Source organism: Homarus americanus, unplaced genomic scaffold (assembly GCF_018991925.1).
Source record: "Homarus americanus isolate GMGI-L3 unplaced genomic scaffold, GMGI_Hamer_2.0 scaffold48090, whole genome shotgun sequence".
Taxonomy (NCBI): Eukaryota; Metazoa; Arthropoda; class Malacostraca; order Decapoda; family Nephropidae; genus Homarus; species Homarus americanus.
The window spans coordinates 250,001-274,734 of NW_024753848.1; the positions used below are offsets into that span (position 1 = coordinate 250,001).

General features: G+C 46.8%; 1 protein-coding gene across 1 annotated transcript in view; it reads right to left on the minus strand.

The window, feature by feature from the left end:
* LOC121855623 (transmembrane protein 117-like) overlaps positions 1 to 23,909 on the minus strand; it is an 81,781-nt gene extending 57,872 nt beyond the window's left edge. The window contains 3 exon segments of the mRNA XM_042350685.1: positions 11,474 to 12,639; positions 21,024 to 21,108; positions 23,814 to 23,909. Coding sequence (XP_042206619.1) covers positions 11,474 to 12,311 — 838 coding nt within the window. The 5' untranslated portion in view covers positions 12,312 to 12,639; positions 21,024 to 21,108; positions 23,814 to 23,909.
* Between the last annotated feature and the right edge of the window lie 825 nt (positions 23,910 to 24,734).

Sequence of the window (24,734 nt, forward strand, 5' to 3'; positions counted from 1 at the left end):
GTGAGTGGGTGGGTGGGTGGTGGTGAGTGAGTGAGTGGGTGGGTGTGTGTGTGTGTGTGTCCTTGATAGGTCATTAATCTCTACCTTCCACAGGTAGATAGAGAGAGGGCACAGAGACTCACCCCTTTCCCCATCCACCCATCCTCACACCTCATCCTTCCACCCATCCCCCCTAAAGCTCCCTCTACCCCCGTGGAAATAAATAATACCATCTCAATAGCCAGCCCTCCCTTTTCTCCTCCCCAGCCCACTCCCCCTCCCCCCCTCCCCACCCCCGCCCTCCCGCCCCACCATTCAACACCTAACCTAACCTAACACCACATGTCTCTTCGCTAGGGGACAAAATTAACCTGAGTGAGAGAAGTGAGAAATATATCTAGAACTCTCATGTACACCACAGCACAATGAGTGGTGGACAAGATGGCGTCGAAATTGCACTGAGACTACACTGTAAATTTGCGAAGAATACGATTTAATTTAGGAGAATGTTATAACTCAGACGATGAAGGAGAGAGAGACTTCTACAAAATCTTTAGTCAATCTCTTAGGTTATCATATAGAGAGCTGAGTTACCTACATCACGCAGTTCCCCCCAACCACACGCACACAATGATAAATAAACAAAACACACACACACACACAATTGACCTACTTTCAACAACTTTCATATTCAAATACCGACACTGCTTTGTACACACGATCGTACAGTGTGTCATGCAGGGTGTGTGTGTGTGTGTGTGTGTGTGTGTGTGTGTGTAAGAGAGTGCCACAGTGCCAGAGCTTCAGTGCCAAAACTCCACAATAACGACTAAAATAATGACAACGAGCTGTTTCCGCCCTCTGAGAACCGGGAATCTTGTGAACCTTTCTGTATGAGCCAAAGGGCTTCTGGAACCCCTTCTAACCCTCTCGGTCGAACCAACAAGCCAACCAGAACCACCTCTTGAAGCTTATAATTGAACCACGAGTAAACTGAAACAACCATGAACCTCTTCGATGAATCAGGACGAACCTCTAACACCTACGAACCTTCTGATCGAACCACGACAAAACCAGAACACCATTTACTCCCCAATTGAACCATAAAATTATCAGAATAAACACGTTAGTGAATGAACCATCAATTCGAACCCGAGAGAACCACCGAGATAAACCCCGGGGCGAACCGAACGAACCTGAATATGAACCCGAAACAATCTGCCCCCCCACACCCTTCTCCCCCACCAGAGAGAGAGAAAGAGAGAGAGTGAGAGAGAGAGAGAGAGAGACCCAGCCCTGAACACACACAAAAAAGTCTCCAGTTTCTAAGAAAAGACCAAATTTTACTCATCAAAACTTAACCCATTTCCAATGTGTGTGTATGTGTGTGTGTGTGTGTGTGTGTGTGTGTGTGTGTATGTGTGTGTGTGCATGTGTGTGTACATAACTGGCCTTATGCATGACAAGCCAAGATTCAATGCTCTTGTGACTCTCTCTCTCTCTCTCTCTCTGTCTCTCTCTCTCCTTTTATTCTCCCTCATTTACCCCCTTATTCCCTTCTCTTTCTCAATTCTCCTCCTTACCCCCCCCCTTTGCTCCTCTCCCTAGCGTGTATACCTCTCGTGGTAGGAGAGAGAGAAGGCTTGATAAACGAGGAACTGCAAGAACGAATGCAGGAATAAGGAATAAAAGGAAGATGAAGGAGAAAGGAGGAAAGAGAGAAGAGTGGAGGAGAGAGAGAGAGAGAGAGAGAGAGAGAGAGAGAGAGAGAGAGAGAGAGATGGTTCATAGCTCTCACCTCCTGCCACCCAGCTTTCTCACTCTCCCTCCCCAATTAGCTCCCCTCTCACTCCCTCTCTATCCCTCTCCTCCCTCCCTCTCTCTCATTTCCTCTTCATCTCCCTTTCCTTCCTCCTTTTCACTGTCACCCTCCCAACCTAATCTAACCCTCCTCTCATGTCCACGTCTGTCGGCTTTTGACAGCAGCTGAGGATCAATGTATCGGTTTCCTCTTACAGCCGTATTACAACCTGTGGGAGGAGATACGGCTGTGGTGGCGGATATACGGCTGTGGTAGGAGATCCGGCAACCTACCCTCCCCCTCCCTCCTGCCTGCCACATACCCTCCCCCCCCTCCCTCCCGCCTGCCACCTACCCTCCTGCCTGCCACCCTCCCGCCTGCCACCTACCCTCCCGCCTGCCAGTCTTCTCGACAAGTGGTGCGGACCTTGCGTGTCGACCACCGGATAAACAGTGTTCCTGGCCTGACACCTGGAGGGGGTGGGGGTGGGGGAGTGGGTAAAGAGCGGAGGGGATTGGGAGGCGGGGTGGGGGGAGAGGAGAAGGGGTGGTGGATATGGGGAAGAAGGGGGAGATGGGGAAGAAGAGGAGAGGAGAGGAAGGGGAGAGTAAGGGGAGAAGATTAAACAGTCCTCCCAACCACCTTGGGGAGAGACTTTACGCCCCAACCACAGAAAACCTCACACTTTCTCACTCTCTCTCACACTACCACACTCTCACTCTCTACCTCTCACACTTTCTCTCACTCTCCCGACATAAATACAAAATAACACAGGTAAGTCAACTCGGCACACACACACACACACACACACACACACACACACACACACACACACACACACACACACACACACACACACACACACACACACACACACACACACACACACACACACACACACAGACTCTCAGTGACTGACGCTGTTGCATCAGCTTCCGAGGGCTGGTTCCACCTTTCAGTCACTCACCTGTGGCGTCCCCCAAGGCACCAAGATGGGACCACTATGCTTCCTTATGCTTATCAATGATGCCCTAAGAGAAACCCCTGCTCGCTGGAAATTTGTCGACGACTCCACCATTGGGATCAGTGTCAAGTAGACAGAATTGCTGACACTGTCAACAATTCTGCTCCCGACTATACTGCCCTTCAGGATTTATTGAACAGTCTCCAAAACTGGGCCACCAACAACCACGTCACCATCAACCATACCAAGACCATGGTTATGCACATCAACCTCTCCTCCGACGTTGTCCCACCTCCTTCCATTACTCTAGGTCCGAACACACCCAGGTTGTGTAGATTCCATCGAAGCTCCTCGGCGTCACCATAGACAACAACCAATTGGAAACCACACGTCAGTGAAGTTGTCAAATCCTCCAGTTTCCGTCTCCATTCTCTGAGATCAAGTCCTCGAGTTCCTGCACCTGAGCCTCAGTGCTTATAATAACATTCATACTTCCCAAGCTCACCTATGCCTCCCCCACCTGGTCTTCCTCCCTAAATGCCACACAACGTAAACACCTAGAAAAAGTGCAAAAGAGGGCATGCAAGATTATTCTCTCCCCTTCCTTCTCCACATATCAAGAAGCGCTCAACACACTGACCCTTTCGACTCTCACTGACCATCACCACGACCTCATCTGAAATTTGGTAAGAAGCTTCTGCACCATCCTCGACACCGGCTCCTACTACCACCTGAGATCCCTAGCCCGAGAATTGCTGTTCGACACCACAACCGCATCCAGCCCATACGTGCACGAACTGATCGCTATAAGAACAGCCCAGTCCCAACCATTGTAAAAATCATCAATAACTTGTAATAAACCAGTGTATTCACTCCCAGTGAACACTACTTCTTGCACTGTCACTATGTTGAAATGAACTGTAGTTTGAGCTTTCCCCATCTAGTTATTATATGTCTTATTTGTGTCACCTATGTTACTTGTATATTATTTGTAATTCGTAACCCATTCCCCAAATATGTAACTGTATATTTTCAGCCTTCTGGCTGCCAAGCTCTTTCAATAAACCGTTAATTATTATTATTATTATTATTATTATTATTATTATTATTATACACACACACACACACACACACACACACACACACACACACACCCCTATATTATGTGTGGCAGCTTCACCTTTAATTCTATTGTTTTATTACGGTTTTTATTTTGTTTTTTATTATTATTATCATTTTATGTCATCTTTATCATACGAGAAGAGGGGATCAGTGTGTCAGGTAGTTAATCAGTTAGGTAGGTAGTTAGGTAGGTAGGTAGGTAGGTAGGTAGGTAGGTAGGTAGGTAGGTAGGTAGGTAGGTAGGTAGGTAGGTAGGTAGTTAGGTAGGTAGTTAGGTAGTTATTCAGTTAGTTGGGTTGGGTTTAATTCCTTTCAGTGCTATAATTTAACCTCTTGATGACCATAATCCACCGTAATCCACCGTAATCCACCATAATCCACCGTAATCCACCGTAATCCACCATAATCTACCGTAATCCACCGTAATCCACCGTAATCCACCATAATCCACCATAATCCACCATATTGTGGATAAATCAACCAAATAATTTTTCCCTATAATCTGAAAAACAAATTCACTTTTCTCTAACACCAAAAAATTCTTCTATTACCGAAAAAAATCTTATAATTTCGAGGAGGAATAATTCTTTCGTCTAAAAATTCCGTCATAATCTGGGAAAACTTTTTTTTAATTAAATATTTCGTTAAGTCATATAGCATTTCTGAAAATCTTAATTGAGTCTTTCTATATGTTAATTTTGAGAGTATATAATGTATGTATGTATGTATGTAATAATAATAATAATAATAATAATAATAATAATAATAATAATAATAATAATAATAATAATAATAATAATAATAATAATAATAATAATAATAATAATTATTATTATTATTATTATTAACGGTTTATTGAAAAAGTTCTGCAGTCCGAAGGCTGAAAATATACATTGGACAAAATGACTTATTACATTCAAAGACATGGGTGGGTGGGTCGTTTAACAAAAGTTTTCATTACTGAAGGGAGAAGGAACATGAACTGAACATACAAATTATTATAGTTTGCACTGGGTGGTGTGGTGTTCACGTGGTGAAGTAACTCGTCAATAGGTGTTGATATGAAGGACCTCACGTGGTCATGGGGACACCGGGTGGGTGGTGACTCGCCCTTGGGTGTTGATATGAAGGACCTCACGTGGTCATGGGGACACCGGGTGGGTGGTGACTCGTCCTCGGGTGTTGATATGAAGGACCTCACGTGGTCATGGGGACACCGGGTGGTGGTGACTCGTCCTTGGGTGTTGATATGAAGGACCTCACGTGGTCATGGGGACACCGGGTGGGTGGTGTGGGGTGGTGTCACAGTACCTCACTCTCTGCTGGGTGATGTGTTACCTCTTAGTCAGGTGTATAGCCGGCCTACTGTTGTTCCCAGGGTGGAGTGATTAACACCTCCTGGTCAGAGGATGGCTCCCAGGGGTGCTCATCTCACTGGTAGGTCACGGCTCTCACTGGTACTGTCTAGTGCTGAATTCACTGGCTTAAACACTGTTCATCACTGTTCAACACTGATCCCACTTCTTTCCATAAAGAAATGGTCACTTTTGATTATGTTGATATCGGTGGTGAGATGGGTCAGGGGAGAGGACTTGGGAATGGGCTGAACACTGGCCAGGAGAGCAGCGGCTGATAGTTGACCTCCGGTGGTCAAGAATGTATGCATGTATGTTTGTATGTATTGTTTGTATATGTATGTATGTATGTATGTATGTATGTATGTATGTATGTATGTATGTATGTATGTATGTGTATAATGGGTTATAGAATTCGACTCTGTGCAAGATATCATTAAGCACTACTACAATATACACAGGGGTGGGGGGAGGTGTGGGGGATGAGGGGTGGGGACGATGAGGGGTGCGGGGTGGGGGAGGTGAGGGGGTGAGGGATGGGGTGATGGCCTCTGAAGATGGTGGTAAGACTTGGCATTGATTATGCTGGAGGGGGAGGGCAGGAAGAGGAGGGAGGAACAGGAAGAGGAGGGGGAGGAGGAGCAGGAAGAGGAGGGGGGGAGGAGCAGCAACTAGAGGAGGGGAGGAGCAGGAAGAGGAGGGAAGGTGGCTCTAGGAGGTTCTTAAAAGCTCAGAAATTTAAGAGGAGGTGTAGGAGGTGATCAAGGAGGTTCAGGGGTTCTAAAAGTTCCAGAAACGTTATTATCACAGAGTGTATCCTGACCCTGAAGAGTTCACTTGCAGAGGTTCAACCATTACGGCGCGTGTGTGTGTGTGTGTACCATTGGGCAGGTGTGTGTGTGTGTACCATTGGGCAGGTGTGTGTGTGTGTGTGTGTACCATTGGGCAGGCGTGTGTGTGTGTGTGTATACCATTTGGCAGGCGTGTGTGTGTACCATTGGGCAGGGTGTGTGTGTGTGTACCATTGGGCAGGCGTGTGTGTGTGTGTGTATACCATTTGGCAGGCGTGTGTGTGTACCATTGGGCAGTGTTGTGTGTGTGTGTACCATTGGGCAGGCGTGTGTGTGTGTGTGTGTGTACCATTGGGCAGGCGTGTGTGTGTGTGTGTACCATTGGGCAGTGTGTGTGTGTGTGTGTACCATTGGGCAGGTGTGTGTGTGTGTGTGTGTGTGTGTGTACCATTGGGCAGGCGTGTGTGTGTGTGTGTATACCATTTTGGCAGGCGTGTGTGTACCATTTAATAATAATAATAATAATAATAATAATTAACGGTTTATTGAAAGAGCTTGGCAGCAGAAGGCTGAAAATATACAGTTACATATTTGAAGAATGGGTTACGAATTACAAATAATATACAAGTGACATAAGTGACACAAATAAGATATATAGTAACTTAGATGGGGATCAGCTCAAAATACAGTTCATTTCAACATAGTGACAGTGTAGGGAGCAGTGTTTACTGGGAGTGAATACACTGATTTATTACATGTTATTGATAATTTTTACAATGGTTGGGACTGGGCTGTTCTTATAGCGATCAGTTCGTGCACGTATGGGCTGGATGCGGTTGTGATGTCGAACAGCAATTCTCGGGCTAGGGATCTCAGGTGGTAGTAGGAGCCGGTGTCGAGGATAGTGTAGAAGCTTCTTACCAAATTTGCAGATGAGGTCGTGGTGATGGTCAGTGAGAGTCGAAAGGGTCGGTGTGTTGAGCGCTTCTTGATATGTGGAGTAGGAAGGGGAGAGAATAATCTTGCATGCCCTCTTTTGCACTTTTTCTAGGTGTTTACGTTGTGTGGCATTTAGGGAGGAAGACCAGGTGGGAGGCATAGGTGAGCAGGAAATATGAATGTTATTATTATGACACTGAGAGCTCCAGTGCAGGAACTCCGAGGACTTGAGTCGGCGGAGGAGGTGGAGACGGAAACTGGAGATTTGACAACTTCACTGACGTGTGGTTTTCCAATTGGTTTGTTGTCTATGGTGACGCCGAGGAACTTCGTGGAATCCTGCAACCTGGGTGTGTTCGGACCCTGGGTAATGGAAGGGGAGGGTGGGACAATGGCGGAGAGAGAGGTTGATGTGCATAACGTAATGTCTTGGTATGGTTGATGGTGACATGGTTGGTGGCCCAGTTTTGGAGCTGTTCAATAAATCCTGAAGGGCGGTATAGTTGGGAGCAGATTGTTGACGCTGATCCCAATGGTGGAGTCGTCGACATATTTCCAGCGAGCAGGGGTTTCTCTTAGGGCATCATTGATGAGCATAAGGAAGCAGAGTGGTCCCATCTTGGTGCCTTGGGGGACGCCACAGGTGAGTGACTGAAGGTGGAGACAGCCCCTCGGAAGCGTACAGCTTGGCGTCGGTCACTGAGGAAGTCTGTAAGCCATGGTATAAGACTTCCCCGAAGCCCGAGGTCAATAGCTTTGTTGATGATTATATTGTGGTCGACTAGGTCGAATGCTTTAGTGAAATCAATGAAGGCGACAGCTACAGACGTTTTTCGTTTCTCGAGATGGCGGTATATGTAATCGAGAAAGCTGACAAGACAGTGAGTGGTGGAGGAAGTTTTCATGTTGCCAAATTGCTGAGGGTCTACGACTCCTGCAATATCAGCATAAGCCCAGTCAAACACAAAACTTTCACAGATTAGGCTGGGTATTGGGGTGATTGCAATAGGTCGTAGCTGATTTAAGGATTGTGGGCTGGTTGGCTTGGGCACTGGTGATACATAAGAGGTCTTCCAGTCAGCTGGGCATCTGGCTTGACTGAGAGAAGCATTGATGATGGAGCAGAGGGGTTTAGCAAGCTCCGGGGAGAACTCCTTGAATAGTTTCATTGGTAAGTCAATGGGGGTGGTAGAGCGTTTTAATTTTAGTTTTATTGAGCGTTTTTGCTGCATTATTGTGTGTGTGTGTACCATTGGGCAGGTGTGTGTGTGTGTGTGTGTGTGTGTGTGTGTGTGTACCATTGGGCAGGTGTGTGTGTGTGTGTATACCATTTGGCAGGCGTGTGTGTGTACCATTTAGCAAGGTGTGTGTGTGTGTGTGTGTGTTATCATCATCAGAGGTACAGGTTAGGCTTGGGGCGCCTCAGTCATACACCCTTAAAGCTGCAGACGTCACCTCTCACCTGAGCCCACCTGAGGCTGCCTTACCTCTACTCTGTTCATGAGTGTCTCCTCTATCTTTGTTGTTATTATTGTTGTTATTATTGTTGTTATTATTGTTGTTATTATTGTTGTTATTGTTATTATTGTTGTTATTATTGTTGTTATTGTTGTTGTTATTGTTGTTATTGTTGTTATTATTATTTCTAGTGGTAGTAGTAGTGTTATTATTATTGTTGTTATCACTGTTATTATTATTATTATTCCTCTTATTATTATTTATTATTATTATTATTAAGAGGTCGACAACAATAATTTTACTAACAATGATAAAAATGATAATAATACTAATAATAGTAATAATAATAATAATAATAATAATAATAATAATAATAATAATAACAATAATAATAATAATAATAATAATAATAACATCAATACTCCAGGTTCACACACACTAAACAGCAATAACAGGAGGATCCCCCCACCAGGAGCGTCCACCACCCCACCAGGAGCGTCCACCACCCCACCAGGAGCGTCCACCCCCCCGCCAGGAGCGTCCACCCCCCACCAGGGCGTCCCCCCCCCACCAGAATCCCCACCAGGGCGTCCACCCCACAGGGGCGTCACACCCCCACCAGGGCGTCCACCCCCACCAGGGCGTCCACACCCCCCCCCACCGGGGCGTCCACCCCCCCACCAGGGCGTCCACCCCACCAGGGCGTCCACCCCCCACCAGGGCGTCACACCTCCCCCCACCAGGGCAAATCCACCCCCCCCACCAGGGGCGTCCACCCCCCCAACCAGGGGCAGTCACCACCCCCCCACCAGCAGCGTCCCACCCCCACCAGGGCATCCACCCCCCCCACCGGGAGCGTCCACCCCCCCCCACCAGGGGCGTCCCACCCCACCCTACCAGGGCGTCACCACCCCCCACCAAACACAGTCACGACTCAACAAAAGACTCAGACAGGTTCTCCTTTATCTCTCTCTCTCTTCCCCTCTTCTCTTCCCCTCCGACTCTCTCTCTCTCTCTCTCTCTCTCTCTCTCTCTTCCGTGATCATGATGTCAATGAGGTCAGCCCAGTAAGACACTATCAAGCAGTGATAAGCACAGGTTCCCCCCTTATAAAAATAAATCGCCTTCGTCATCATCGTCACTGCCTTCGTCGCCTGCATCGTCATCGCCTTCGTCGTCATCGTCACTGCCTTCGTCGCCTGCATCGTCATCGCCTTCGTCATCGACCCACTCAACTTGACTTCTAATTAACTTTCCAAATCATTATATTTTCTGGATTTCGGAGACAAGTTTTTTGAGGCACTTGATGTGTATGTGTGTGTGTGTGTGTGTACGTCTGCGCTTGTGCGTGTCTGAGTGCGTGTGTGTCCGTGTAGGTACGTGAGCAAACAGTTTCGGCTATGCACGTCTCCTATAACACACACACACACACACACACACACACACACACACACACACACCAAGTGACTCCACCATTTTCCATCCTCATTCCTCCTGTTCCCAATTTCAAATTCTATTTATTATTTTACCGCTTCCAATTTTACTATCATTATTAACCTCTATTCCTCCCAATTCCTCTTTCAACGTAGTCCCAATTTCCACCCCAATTTCCACCCCAATTACCCCCTCATTTTCCCAATTAAATCCCAATTTTCTCTCTCTCTCGTGGTCCCAATTTTCCGCACGGTGAGGGATCTCTGTTGATCAATTCATTCCCAGGATCTCACGTCACCCAATTACAACGTTATTGCTCCTCCTCCTGCACACACTCCTGACTGGGTGCTTGGTATTGGTGGAGGGGATGGAGGGAGGTGGAGGGGTGTTGGAGGGGTGTTGGTGGTGGAGGAAGGGAGGGAGTAATGGAGGGAAGGAGTGATGGAGAGAGATTCACCCTCCTCCCCCATCATCATCACCACGTGTAGAAAAAACTAGAATAATTTTATACAATAGTTGGCTAGAGTGCTTGGTGGCTTCCCTGCAGTAGTAGTTAAGACATTACTACATACACACACACACGGTCAACGTCCTCGGTCACACCCTGGTGGTTATGAGGGGTGAGGGGGAGGTGGGGGGGGTGATTTCTGAGGAGGGGGGCAAGAGATGTCCCAACGTATTATCGTCACATCATTGTGTTGCTGTTCAGGAGTCGAGGCATCTGAGGGAAGGGGAGGGGGGAGGGGAGAGGGAGAGGGAAGAAAGAGAGGGGGAGGGGGTCTAATCAAGGGGATGTAACGAGGTTACACCCTTAACTCGGGGTCTTCCTGGGACTAAACCAAGTTATAGAATAAACCACACTTCTTTCACTCGACCCAGATTATTATTATTATTATTATTATTATTATTATTATTATTATTATTATTATTATTGGTGTGTTTGTAGTGGGTGCTGGGGACGCGGCCTCTTAACAACTACTGTAACTTGTGATATCATCTGTTGAACACGAGGAAGGAAGGTTTACAGCATCGTCACGCCAAGGACCATTATTTCTGCCGACGCTTACATGTTTACATTATCTTGTCGGTTTCTCCTGCCTCAGTATAATGCTTAGGTCCTTCCCACTGATACCCTGACGAGACAAACACACACACACACACATTATTTATATATATATATATATATATATATATATATATATATATATATTTCATGTAGATCCACAATGAAAACGTGGATAAGATAAATCTTGATAAAATCACACGGGAAAAGGGAAACAACGGAGTACCTTTGCTTTCGTCTTTATTCAAGACATCTTCAGAGGAAACTGGATTACATGGACAGTTGCCTCTGAAGATGTCTTAAATAAAGACGAAAGCTAAATATATATATATATATATATATATATATATATATATATATATATATATATATATATATATATATATATATATATATAAATATATATATATATATATATATACAATGTGTGTGTGTGTACCTAAGAGATGGTTCACTCAGCTGACTCCCAAGAAGATGTAATGACAACTGCCGAGGTGACCAGACAACATCAGTCGGCTCATTAGAGCAGCGGTGTGTTGATACAAGAGAACAGGTGAAGGTACTTACCAGCATGGGAGTGGGAGACGGGGTCCTCGGCGAAGAGAAGGAAGTTACAGAAGATGACGAGGTAGGCGATGATGAGGCGGAGCCAAGGGTGCTGGAAGTAGTACCTCAGGTCTTTGTCCATGTAGTATGAGTACTGACTCTGAGTGTCCAGCGACTTGCGTCTCACTAGCGGTGGTCCCCCTCCCAGGTCCTCCTCCGTCCACCGTCGCTCCAGGGAGGTACTCGACCCATTGGCTGTGCCCCCCGCCGCCTCCAGGCTGGCCGCCATGCCCCCCGGACATTCCTCAGCCGGCGTGTAGATGTTGGTGTGCAAGTCGAGCGTGTCCCCGAAACTGAGCCGCTTTTGGATCTTGGTCTTTATGTCACCCTTCTCCACCTGCACGACGGAGTGGGCGACGGTGGGGTGGGAGGGAGAGCACAGTGTGTCTGAGGCAAACTTGGTGATGGGGTTGAGGGCGGGTAGGGGGGGTGTGGGGTCCTGCGAGCGGGGAGGCTTGAGGGAGTCTGCCGAGGAGCGGTGGTCGGGATACGGAGAGCGAGGCACAGGGTCGGCCGAGGACAACTCCGCCAGGTTCCACGACACGCTCCGCCCGTAGGAGGCGCCACCCGAGCTCCCGCCGTCTATGTAGGAGAGCTGGGGAGAGACTTCTCGCCAGAAGTTGGAATTGCGGGTGGGGACAGAGTTAGGCGTGAGGGCGCGGGGGGACGCGGGCGTGGGCGAGCCATCACTCAGGTCACAGCTGGCCGCCCTGCGTGCCTCCAGGCTGTTGATGAGTCGCTCCAGCTGCTCCAGTTGTAGTGTTCCTCCGTAGGGAGTGTCAGGCTGCCCACCATGCATGTCGTTTAGGTTACGGGTGGTGTCTCCCCCCGCCTGGTGCCCGTCATTACGCCCAGCGGCCCTCACGCCCTGGCCGCACCGCTCCGTCACTCTCGTCACTGTGTCACTCTGGTCACTCACAACACTCACTCAGTGTTCTAGGGGAGGCAGCCTGGCCTAGCCGACGCCGCGCGCCGGCGGTGCGGGCGGGGGCGTATGTCTACAGAGCGGGGTGGGCGGCCACTGCATGGCGCTGCGGGCGCGGGCGGGCCGGGGATGTGGAGGACTCGGGCGTAAGGAACCCCGGCATCCTGGGGGAGGGCCTGCACCGGCCAGCTCACTGCGCTCCCTGCAACAACACACAAGTTACAGTAGAGTACAGGTAACACTGTTAGTAATAAACTTAACATAATACGAGGCCAGACTTCACCTGCAGGAGAACCATGATGATGACCCACAACCACACAGGTGACAACTGTTGCCATCACAACATAAATGTGTATAACAAATAACACCTTTTGTCTTTACTTCCTTGTTTTAGGAGTGTCCTTGTGTCGTGTCGTGTCCTGTCGTGTCGTGTCGTGTCGTGTCGTCAGTCGAGTCGTGTCGTGTCGTGTCGTGTCGTGTCAGGTCGTGTCGTGTCGTGTCGTGTCGTGTCGGGTCGTGTCGTGTCCTTGTGTCGTGTCGTGTCAGGTCAGGTCGTGTCGTGTCGTGTCGTGTCGTGTCGTGTCAGGTCGTGTCGTGTCCTTGTGTCGTGTCGTGTCGTGTCAGGTCAGGTCGTGTCAGGTCGTGTCGTGTCGTGTCAGGTCCTTGTGTCGTGTCCTTGTGTCGTGTCGGGTCGTGTCGTGTCGTGTGTCGTCACCCTGAGACATGATAACAGTTAGTAACATTGAATTAGGTCACCTTACGGTTAACACATTAATTTAAAAGACCTTACACGTACCATCAAGACCCTACATGTGTACCCTTACTACTTGACCTTCCTAACAGCTGCCTGACATTGCATGACTACACGACTCATCATCAGTGTAAGTTGCATGACCTTGCATGATCAGAGCTGAATCAGGAAGCTCCCAGACATGCATGGAGGCCGGGGGGGCATGATAGGGAGTATGCATGATGATGGGGTGAATAGGGGGGCAGGGTGACCAAAGGGGAAGGGGTGAGTGACAGGGGGTAAATGACAGGGGGTGACTAAGGGGGAGGGGCAAGTGACAGGGAGGAGGCGTGACAAAGGGGAAGGAGTGACAGGGTGTGACAAGGGGGATGACAGGGAGGGGGCGGGCAGTTTAACCATGTCACGTGACTTATGACGTAAACTATTCTCCCAGACATGTCCGCCGCTGCCTAGGAGAGAGAGAGAGACACCACTCAACAACAATCTCCCCACAATACCCATACCACAACCAACCAACCAACCAGAAAGTCTCACACACACACACACACACACACACACACACACACACACACACACACACACACACACACCCTACAGGTACCCTAAAATAATTCCCTTTACACCAACCCCAGATACCCCTCTACCCCCAGATAAAATTTGAAGCGGTAATAATTATCTGGGTCTCAATCATCACCACATTTAGTGTAAACATCGATACTAGTTTGTGGCAAGCCGGCTGAGGAGGTGGAGGAGGGAGGGAAGATGGGTGAGGAGGAGGAGGAGATAGAGAGAGAGAAGAAAGGAGGAGGGAGAGAGAAACAAAAGATCATAAGATAGAGGGAATATGAAACGAGGGGAAAGAGAGAAGGGAAAAAAGAGGTGGGATGAGAGGGAAGCAGAAGAAGAGGACGAGAGAAAAATGAAAGGAGGATGAAGAGAAGGAGGGTGAAAGAGGACAGAGGAGGGAGAAGGAGGAGAGGACGATGACACCCCTTGAGGACGATGACAACCCTTGAGGACGATGAACAACCCCATGAGGAGATGACAACCCCTTGGGACGATGACCTTAGCCAGGAAGATGACTTAACCCTTGAGGACGATGACTTACCCTTGAGGACGATGAGCTTAACCCCTTGGGGAGATGACAACCCCTTGAGAAGATGACTTAACCCCTTGAGGACGTGAAACCCTCCAGACGATGACTTCAACCCTTGAGGACGATGAATTAACCCCTTGAGGACGATGACAACCCCTTGAGGACAATGACAGCCCTGGGGACGATGACTTAACCCTTGAGGACGATGACAACCTTGAGGACGATGACTTAACCCCTTAGGACGATGACTAACCCCGTTGAGGTGACAACCCCAGGGACGATGACAACCCTGGGGACGATGACAACGCCCAGGGACGATAACAACCCCAGGGACGATGATTTAACCCCTTGGGGACGATGACAACCCTAGAGGACGATGACCCGCAGGGACGATGACCCCTTAGGGACGATGACCTTGCCCGAGGGACAGCAGCAGGGAGGCACCCCGGGGACGATGACTAGCTTGCGCCAGGACAATGGCTTAACCCCTCGGGGACGATGACTAACCCCTCGAGGGACGATGACACCCCTTGAGAAGATGGCTTAACCCGAGGACAATGACTTCCTTAAGGGACGATGACAACCCCTTGGGGACGATGACAACCTTGAGGACGATGGTTAACCCCTTGAGGGACAATGACTTAACCCCATGAGGGGACGATGAAGCAACTGAGGGACGATGACAACCCTTGAAGACGATGACTTAACCCTTTGAAGACGATGACTGTTCGCTGTGGTTTCATTTTGCCGACCGGATATTTTCAGCATTCGTAATCGTGAAGAAATATACTAAAAGACGTTCGAATTCTGGACGAAACAAAAATTATATTTATACACAGATAAAACTATTTTCAATTTGTTTGGTGACATGTCCTTATGGAGTATTAACGTGTTTCTATTACACAAATGAGCGGGATTCGAACGGGTATCACCAGCCTTTACACGTTCACGAATGCTAAACAAAAGAACATCATCACTTGTCTGGTCATATAGAATCAATGCATCAATGACCTTATTTACAGACCTTTCAATAAACGTATTCCTTCAAACTTTCCTCAAACTGTATTTACTAACTAAAACTTTCCGTGAGACTATTTATATCGGTGAAACTTTTGGTCAGAACTTTGTAAATGTGATATCAGTCTGTCTCCATCTCGCTTCATGTGGTTTAATCAAGCAAAATTATACTGACAACACGGGGTCTACAGAAATAAACTTTGCTGGGGGTATTCCTATTTGTCGGTAAACTTTGTAGGGGAAAATATTTTGTTCTGTAAACTTTGACGAGTGTGTTCATTAGTATAACTTGTCACAGTAGTACGTTAGGTTAGGTTAGTTTACATGAAGATTAACCACCCTAATTTAACCCTAACTAAACGTAACGTAACCTAACCTGTCCGTAACAAGTCCCTGCTGGTAAACTTTCCACTGAACATGTAGACTACAAGGTAAACTTGAACAACACGGAAGTTATCCCCCCCCCTCCCCCCCTCCTCTGTGGCCCTTCCCGCGCTTTTCTTCCCGCCAAAACTTGTTATCATCACGTCCGGCCCCGTTATGTAAACACAGAGCCTCACTCAACCTCTTTAAGACGAAGATACAACCTTCCTACCATCTCCACACACTGTATTTGGGACTGGAAACCAAACCTAACCTAACCTAACCTAACCCTAACCTAACCTGACCTGACTAACCTGACCTGACCTGACCTAATCTAACCTAATGGCCCTTAGTAGCAACACTCGTGATACTAAAGGGCGAGACAACCTATACCACGGCGGTCAGTGAGGTGAAACTCATTATAAAGTTAGTAGTGAGAAAAACAGTGTGTGTGTGTGTGTGTGTGTGTGTGTGTGTGTGTGTGTGTGTGTGTGTGTGTGTGTTTATGTATGTAAAATGATGGACTTCGTAGACAGACAGACAGACAAACACACAGTTAATCTCTGGCTCCTGCAGAAATCACTCACACTCGTTCTTCAGGTACAAGGGTTCGATGTCTCCTAAACCCGTATATTAATATCCTCTCCTCACTCCTGCTGTGGGCTGGGAGGAGGTGTCTGACGGAGGTGAGGCAGAGAGTAACGCCTTACTGCTTCACCGTAGACACAGGTTAGAGTATGCCCAGGGCAACACACACACACACACACACACACACACACACACACACACACACACACACACACACACACACACACACACACACACACACACACACACACACACACACACACACTTTAAAGGGATATTCACCTCTCCATTAAAGACACACACACACTCACACTCACACACACACACACACACTCGGATACTGATCATTTATTTAACGTACGACAAGAATACATATGTACGCGTACACATGATAATATCTATCTATCTATCTATCTACCTATCAACTATCTATCTACCTATCTATCGACGTGTCTACTTCGCCCCGCTTGTTGTAGTTCGGTTTCATGAAGGGGAGCAAGGTACTGAGAGAGAGAGAGAGAGAGAGAGAGAGAGAGAGAGAATCAACATAACTATTAGCTTCCAAATATGAAATTCGCCTCCCATTCCCTCCCCCACTTCACCTCCCACCTCACCTCCCTCCCCCCTCACCCTGGTGTCGGTATGGCTAAGTTCCTTACCCAACAACACAGTTTCCCACGCTACACCACAGTTTCCCACGCCACCACAGTTGCTATCTCCTCCTCACTACCCAATTGGCCTTAATGAGCCCTAACTGCCCAATTTAACGAGCGTTGACTCACCTGGCCGAGGCATATCTGAGACATGATTTGCGGACAATCCCAACGAGATACACCTGTTCCCGAGGTGAACTTTGAGTGTAATTAAGTCTGAACGTAAGTATGTGTGTGTGTGTGTGTGTGTGTGTGTGTAAGTGTGTGTGTAAGTGTGTGTGTAAGTGTGTGTGTAAGTGTGTGTAAGTGTGTGTGTGTGTGTATGTGTGTGTGTAAGTGTGTGTTAATTGAGGGAACTTCACTGTGATAGGTCGAGATAATTTTCCTGTGTTTTTTTCTCAACCAATCAGCAATTTCTCTTTGAATCTCTCGACCAATCAGCAAGCAACTTCTTCCCTTAATTCCCTCTTTGCGTCTTTTACAGTCCGACCAATAGAAAGCCGGGATTCCAATACTCAGCAACACGTCTCAACCAATCACAACCCAGAATTTCATAAACCAACCTATGGGGTCGACCAATCACACGTCAGGATTCTGTTAAATTCATCTTGTTTGTTTTGGCCAAAGACAATCAACTCCTTCCTTCCCTTCTCCTTCCTTCCTTCACTTCCTCCCTCCTCACTCTCCTCCTTCACTTCCCTCCCTCCTTCACTTCCTCCTTCCCCTCAACTTCACACGTCCACCAACAATTCCCATTCCAGAACAATTCCCATTCCCCCAAATTCCAGTTAAAATATGTCTCCCCCTCCTAAACTGTATATCATCAAACAATTCCCATTCCTGAACAATTCCCATTCCAGGTATCTTCTCCCACTCAATTCCAGTTTCCCCTCAATGATTACTTCCCAAGAACTCCTAATCCTTATAGTGCAAATTTCCCTCCATGACCGAGACACACACACACAGGCACACACACCGGCACACACACACACACACACACAACGCACGCACACACGCACACACACACACGCACACACACACACACTCTACTGTACATCATATTAGTCTTTAATCTGACCGCAGTTGATGTGGGTCGGAGAGGGAATGGGGTGAGGGGAGATTAACGGCAGGGGAGGGGGGAGGGAGGGGAGAGGAGGGGAGTAGAGGGGAGAAAAGGTAGGGGGAGGAGTTGGTGGGGAGGAGAGAGGAGATGTGATGGGGAAAGAGAGGGAGAAGATGGGAGAGGAGGTGAAGGAGTGTATATTATACCCAAACTCTCATAATTATAAACTATTAAATATTCTCACTTAACCAATTTATCTATATGCTGTGTGTGTTTGTGGGGTGGGGGGGTTGGGGGGGTGGGGGGGGTTCCTTGCATATTTCACTCCCCTGGGTCCTCTTACAGGGTCCTGGTTACCTTGAATAATACACACCCCTTAACATAATGTTTGTGTTTGTCCCATTAAATTTTCAGTCGTACCAGGAACCTCTACCAGCAGGTGTACCTCTCTTCCGTGGTGTGTGGCCCTCCCCCCTTCTCTCTTTCTTTCTCTCTACCTCTCTCTCTCTACCTCTCCCTTTCCCTATTATTACTCTCCATCTCCAACTCCTCCTTCACCCTCCTCTTCCTCAGGTCAGGTTGGTCACATTTCCCCGTTAGTTCTGCGTGGGTCCCAGTACAGGGGGGTTGGTTCAGTACTATAAGCGACCATCAAAATGCAAATCTGTCCCAAAAGAGTGTGAGTGTGTGTGTGTGTGTGTGTGTGTGTCCCCAAAATAAATTATTAAACGTGAGGCAGAAGAAGAGAGTTGTTTTTAAAAGCACAACAAACAGAATCACGTAACATTAAATAAGCGACCACAACAATCATCAAGCCAGCATCACAACCGTCCTAATTTGCTTTTGTTAATTACTTCCCCGGGAATTTTAAACGAAGAATTTATATATCATTGCCGTTATATTTTTTTTTTTGGGGGGGGGGTACTAAATGTAGCGACTGTTAAGGTAATACTGGGGTGGTATTTTCATCTTAACAAACCTAACCTAAGTGACACCACGAATATGAGGAAGGACAAAAAACGCCTCGTCTTGAATAACTTTTCCAGAATGTTATAATTTATTTGAAGATAAACAATGCATTTCGAATAACATCCCCCCCCCCCTCCCCGCCTTCATCCAGAACTGAAGACATACTGTATACTCCAAGTTGGATAATCGCGTTCTGAAACATTGTCACTGTGTAGCTGGGAGGGGAGGGGAGAGTTAGCTGCTGCCAATCTTCGGGGAAAAACTATCATACAGCAAAACACATTTAATAACAGTCACAAACTACATACGTGATCATCAATGCATTTTTAAACGTATAGTGAAAAGCGTGAGAGTTATAGTGTATGTAGGCTACTGTAACCCTTACGAACCACACTGTATCCTCCCTACCACACACTGTATCCTCCCTACCACACACTGTATCCTCCCAACCACACACTGTATCCTCCCTACCACACACTGTATCCTCCCTACCACACACTGTATCCTCCCAACCACACACTGTATCCTCCCTACCACACACTGTATCCTCCCTACCACACACCTTAACCTCCTACCACACACTGTATCCTCCCCTACCACACCTGTATCCTCCCTACCACACTGTATCCTCCCCTACCACACACTGTATCCTCCCTACCACACACACTATAACCTCCCTACCACACACACTGTATCCTCCTACAACACACTATAACCTCCCTACCACACAGTCCTCCCACCACACACTGTATCCTCCCTACACACTATAACCTCCCTACACACCTGTATCCTCCCTACACACTATAACCTCCCTACCACACACTGTATCCTCCCTACCACACACTATAACCTCCCTACCACACACTGTATCCTCCCTACCACTTACATGCCAACTACCCAATTACAAGGCACTTACAAGCCCACTTACGATACCACTTACAAATCCACCTACAAACCCACACTTACGTACCAATAACAAGCTCATTTACAAACCCACTTACAAGACACTTACAAACCCACTTACAATGGACTTAAGAGGGGTGGTTTTGGCTGTCTCGTTTTCTTATTCTCAAACAAACTTACGTAAGACTCTCTCTCTCTCTCTCTCTCTCTCTCTCTCTCTCTCTCTCTCTCTCTCTCTCTCTCTCTCTGGCATTGTGTGTCGATCTATTTCTTATTTATTTTTTCTATTTATTTTCTCAGCCTATTATTTATTTTCTAAAACTAAAAGGTGTTAAGTCATCGTCCTCGAGGGGTTAAGTCATCGTCCTCAAAGGGGTTAAGTCATCGTCCTGAAGGGGTTAAGTCATCGTCCTCAAAGGGGTTAAGTCATCGTCCTCAAGGGGTTAAGTCATCGTCCTCAAGGGGTTAAGTCATCGTCCTCAAGGGGTTAAGTCATCGTCCTCATGGGATTAAGTCATCGTCCTCAAGGGGTTAAGTCATCGTCCTCATGGGATTAAGTCATCGTCCTCAAGGGGTTAAGTCATCGTCCTCAAGGGGTTAAGTCATTGTCCTCAAGAGGTTAAGTCATCGTCCTCAAGGGTCAAGTCATCGTTTCCACCCTCTACACACCTACATCCCATACCAAACACACACACACACGCACCGACACACACACACACACACACACACACACACACACACACACACACACACACACACACACACCACTCCAATTCACACCCACATCTCCTCTCCCACATCCACACACCTCCCTCACATCCTCCCCACCTCATCCACACACAACCCCTAACCAATTACTTTATAAAACATTTTTGATAAGAATGCAGCACCACCCACCTCCTCCACACCTCCACCCCTCACCACACCACCACCCTCCCACACCCCCCACCCTCCCCACCACTCTCCCCACCCCCACACCCTCCCCACCATCATTTTCATCGAGTGTGGGGTTGTGACCTGAGAATACCTGCCAATCAAACTACACAATAATGAAAGAAATACGACGATCTGAGAAGAAGAAAATAATAATAATAATATATATATATACTCTATTGATTTACTGAAAGGTTAGGTTAGGTTAGGTTAGGTTAGGTTAGGTTAGGTTAGGGGCCTGTGTACTCACCAGCAAGAGCCGTAGACACAGTTATAGGCGCGTTACTGTCCCAGAACACCTTCCTTCACCGTCCCTCCTGCAGTAGCGACGATACCTGTGGTAGAGACAGACAGACACACAGGTAGATCACACAACTCGTTATACCTTAATTAATCCTAAAGCAACAGTCTGTACGTATATACACCTGTCCTCTCAATGTGTGTGTGTGTGTGTATACAAGTACTACACACACACACACACACACACACACAACATCCTTGACCACCGAAGGGTCAAGACGTACCTGGCGCTCCTCTCGGAGCAGCCAGGTCAACTGTTATGTTGGCCCATACCAACCCCCTCCCCTGAACCCTCCTCCCCACCGGAATACCAACAAGTTCTCGCCAGAAGTTACAATTTCATTTAGGAAAGGAACGGAACCAGTGTTAAACAGAGGTGAACAGTGGTGAACAGTGCTTAAGTCAGTGAGAACAACTCAACAGTAACAGTCGTACCCAAGTTAACTTTCACACAGTGAGGTCCCAGGTACCCAGTGATAACGGCCCGTGAGACCCAACAACAACCAGCGATGTGTTAATCCGTCTACGAGAGGAAGGCCTAAGACCAAACCTCACTCATATAACACCATCTGTGAGGGAATTACTACACCACATGTCCCTCATAACACCATATGTGAGGGAATTACTACACCACCTCAAGTCCCTCATCACACCATCTGTGAGGGAATTACTACACCACGTGAGGTCCCTCATAACACCATCTGTGAGGGAATTACTACACCACGTCAGGCCCCTCATAACACCATCTGTGAGGGAATTACTACACCACGTGAGGTCCCTCATAACACCATCTGAGGGAACTACTACACCACGTGAGTTCCTCCTAACACCATCTGGGAGGGAGTTACTACACTACGAGTTTGCTGTTCAACACCTACATTAATCTGTATGCTCACTGTATGTTCCTTCACCTTTCTCTAATGAAGGCTTTTGTTAAACCACCAATGTGTGTAATAAGTCATTTATGTCCAATGTATATTTTCAGCCTTCGGGCTGCAGAATTTTTTCAATAAACCGTTCATTATTATTATTATTACGTACGTACGTTCCGAAATAAATACTCGAATTATCACACACACAACACATACGCACACAAGCACGCACACGAACTAACACACATACATACATATTTACAGAAGCTGATACATACACGAAGACAACATTGAGGGTCCATCTCTAGAACAAATTTACACAGGGAGTCTGATATTGAAGGCTGCCACCCTCCTCCTTTCCTTTCCTTTCCTCCCCTTCCCTTCCCTTCTCTCCGTTCCATCCCTCCCTCCTTTCTTTCCCTTCTCTCCTTTCCCTCCCTCCTTTCCTTTCCTTCCTTCCCTCCTTCCTTGCCTTCCTTTCCTTCCCTCCCATTAGGACTTCAACAATGTTAAAAACACACTACCTCTTATCTATGACGTCACCAGGAACGAGTCAAACACACTATCTCTTATCTATGACGTCACCAGGAACGAGTCAAACACACTATCTCTTATCTATGACGTCACCAGGAACGAGTCAAACACACTACCTCTTATCTATGACGTCACCAGGAACGAGTCAAACACACTACCTCTTATCTATGACGTCACCAGGAACGAGCCAAACACACTAGCTCTTATCTATGACGTCACCAGGAACGAGTCAAACACACTACCTCTTATCTATGACGTCACCAGGAACGAGCCACTGAGTACTGCCAAATAAAACTCGTGGCTCAGAAATGGTGTGTTTTCATTGGCTCTAAAATATACTTTTACCGCCCACTATCACCCTTTCCCTCCAATAGCCCCTCACCATCACCCCTCACCATCACCCTTCACTATCCCTCACCATCACCCTTCACTATCCCTCACCATCACCCTTCACTATCCCTCACCATCATCTACCCCTCACCATCACCCTTCACTATCCCTCACCATCACCCTTCACTATCCCTCACCATCACCCTTCACTATCCCTCACCATCACCCTCCACTATCCCTCACCATCAGTTCTCACCATCAGCCCTCACCATCACCTCTCACCATCACCCCTCAGCCCTCACCTCGTGTGTTAAATAAACCACACCACCTAGGCTCCCTCTAGCACCTTCGGGTTGTGAGGTCATTCTAGCCACATTATTTATCACACAGAGGTCAGGTCAGGTCATTACATGCTTGGGGTTGACTAGTACAGCGATAGCAAGTGGCAGGTGGAGAAGAGAGATGCCCCTTGTGTTTATGGAATGCCAATTGTGTCATCTGTTCGGTAATGGTGGTTGGGTTAACTGGTATAGCAAAGCCGTCATCACCACCACATCACCCGTTCAATATCATATTAATACTAGGAATCTCTTAGGCACCACCGCCATTTATCTGTACTTGAAACTAATATTCTCCCGCACAATGGAGTTGATTATATAGCCAGGAGAGACATAGTATTAATGAAAATCTTATTAACTAGTTTGTTTTGATTTCGTTCATTCACCACCTATATCACTGTTAATAGCCAACGAACGAACCAATAGTCTCGTAATATGTATTGGTTTAACGACAGTAGGGGATAGATCCAGACGCAAATATATAAACACAATCAAATATTAAAAATGTCTTTATGCACCCATAGACTTGCAAATTCTTAATCCTTTTCCACGCCAGTTTCAACGTATTACACTAACTCTGTAGCTACTAATAACAACACGCCATCACTAAGTATATTATAGCTCACATCAATATCAACGAATGGCCTAAAATAAACAGCTACTCACCTGTAGGATGTAAAACTGAACTGCCATATCTAGACCGTACACACCCGGACCGAGCACAGACTCCAACACTACTGGAAATGTCAGGTTAATGTGAACTCTTGACTCGTGTGCGCCGTCTCTCATAACTTATTTGCGCAGAGAAGTATACTTTTGTTTTTCCCGCCAATTTTTTCGGTCATAATTTTCTTTCTAAAATTTGTAAATATATTTGTAATGTTATTTCTGTTTTTCTTACTGATCTTCAATGTACGAGAGCTTGTAACTTGCGGTTCTACGTTCATTGGGGGAGTCACTAGTAGCGTTGGGACAACATTTCCACGGGATTGAATATATTTTCTAATTTAAATCACCACTTTGACATCATCGTAATTGAAGCTAAATGCACGTCAATCATATCAAAGTCTAATATACTTGAGTTATTCTAAAAGGCTTTCGTGGGAAGCTGATAAAATAGGGGGTGAGAAAACGCTGCCCGGCACCTCCTTCTTCACTATTGATCTTCTACCCAGCCAGACGGAAGGTTTCAAACTATGAATATAAACCATATTTGGCTTGATATTATTGATTTTCAAAGCCAATACGATGACAGATTACCGTTCAGTCCACAAAAATAGTCACTAGAACTACATAAACCCATAAAGACAAACAACTCGGCTAAATCACAGCTAACGTGTCTATTACCCAGGGAGTGGAAAACATTTAGCAAGGTTCTGTTAAATTTTAGGATACCGTCAAATTGAGCAATGCTATTAAATTCCCTCTTAAAATACTGAATCAAAAACAGGTCGCTTAAGCTATTGAAAAGGAGGCGGAGCAAATTGTAACATGAACATTTAAAGTATATACTGCATATGTTTTACCGCTTTTGGATAGCACATTGGTAATTACAGAGGGCACGACTGTTACCATGTATTTAATAGG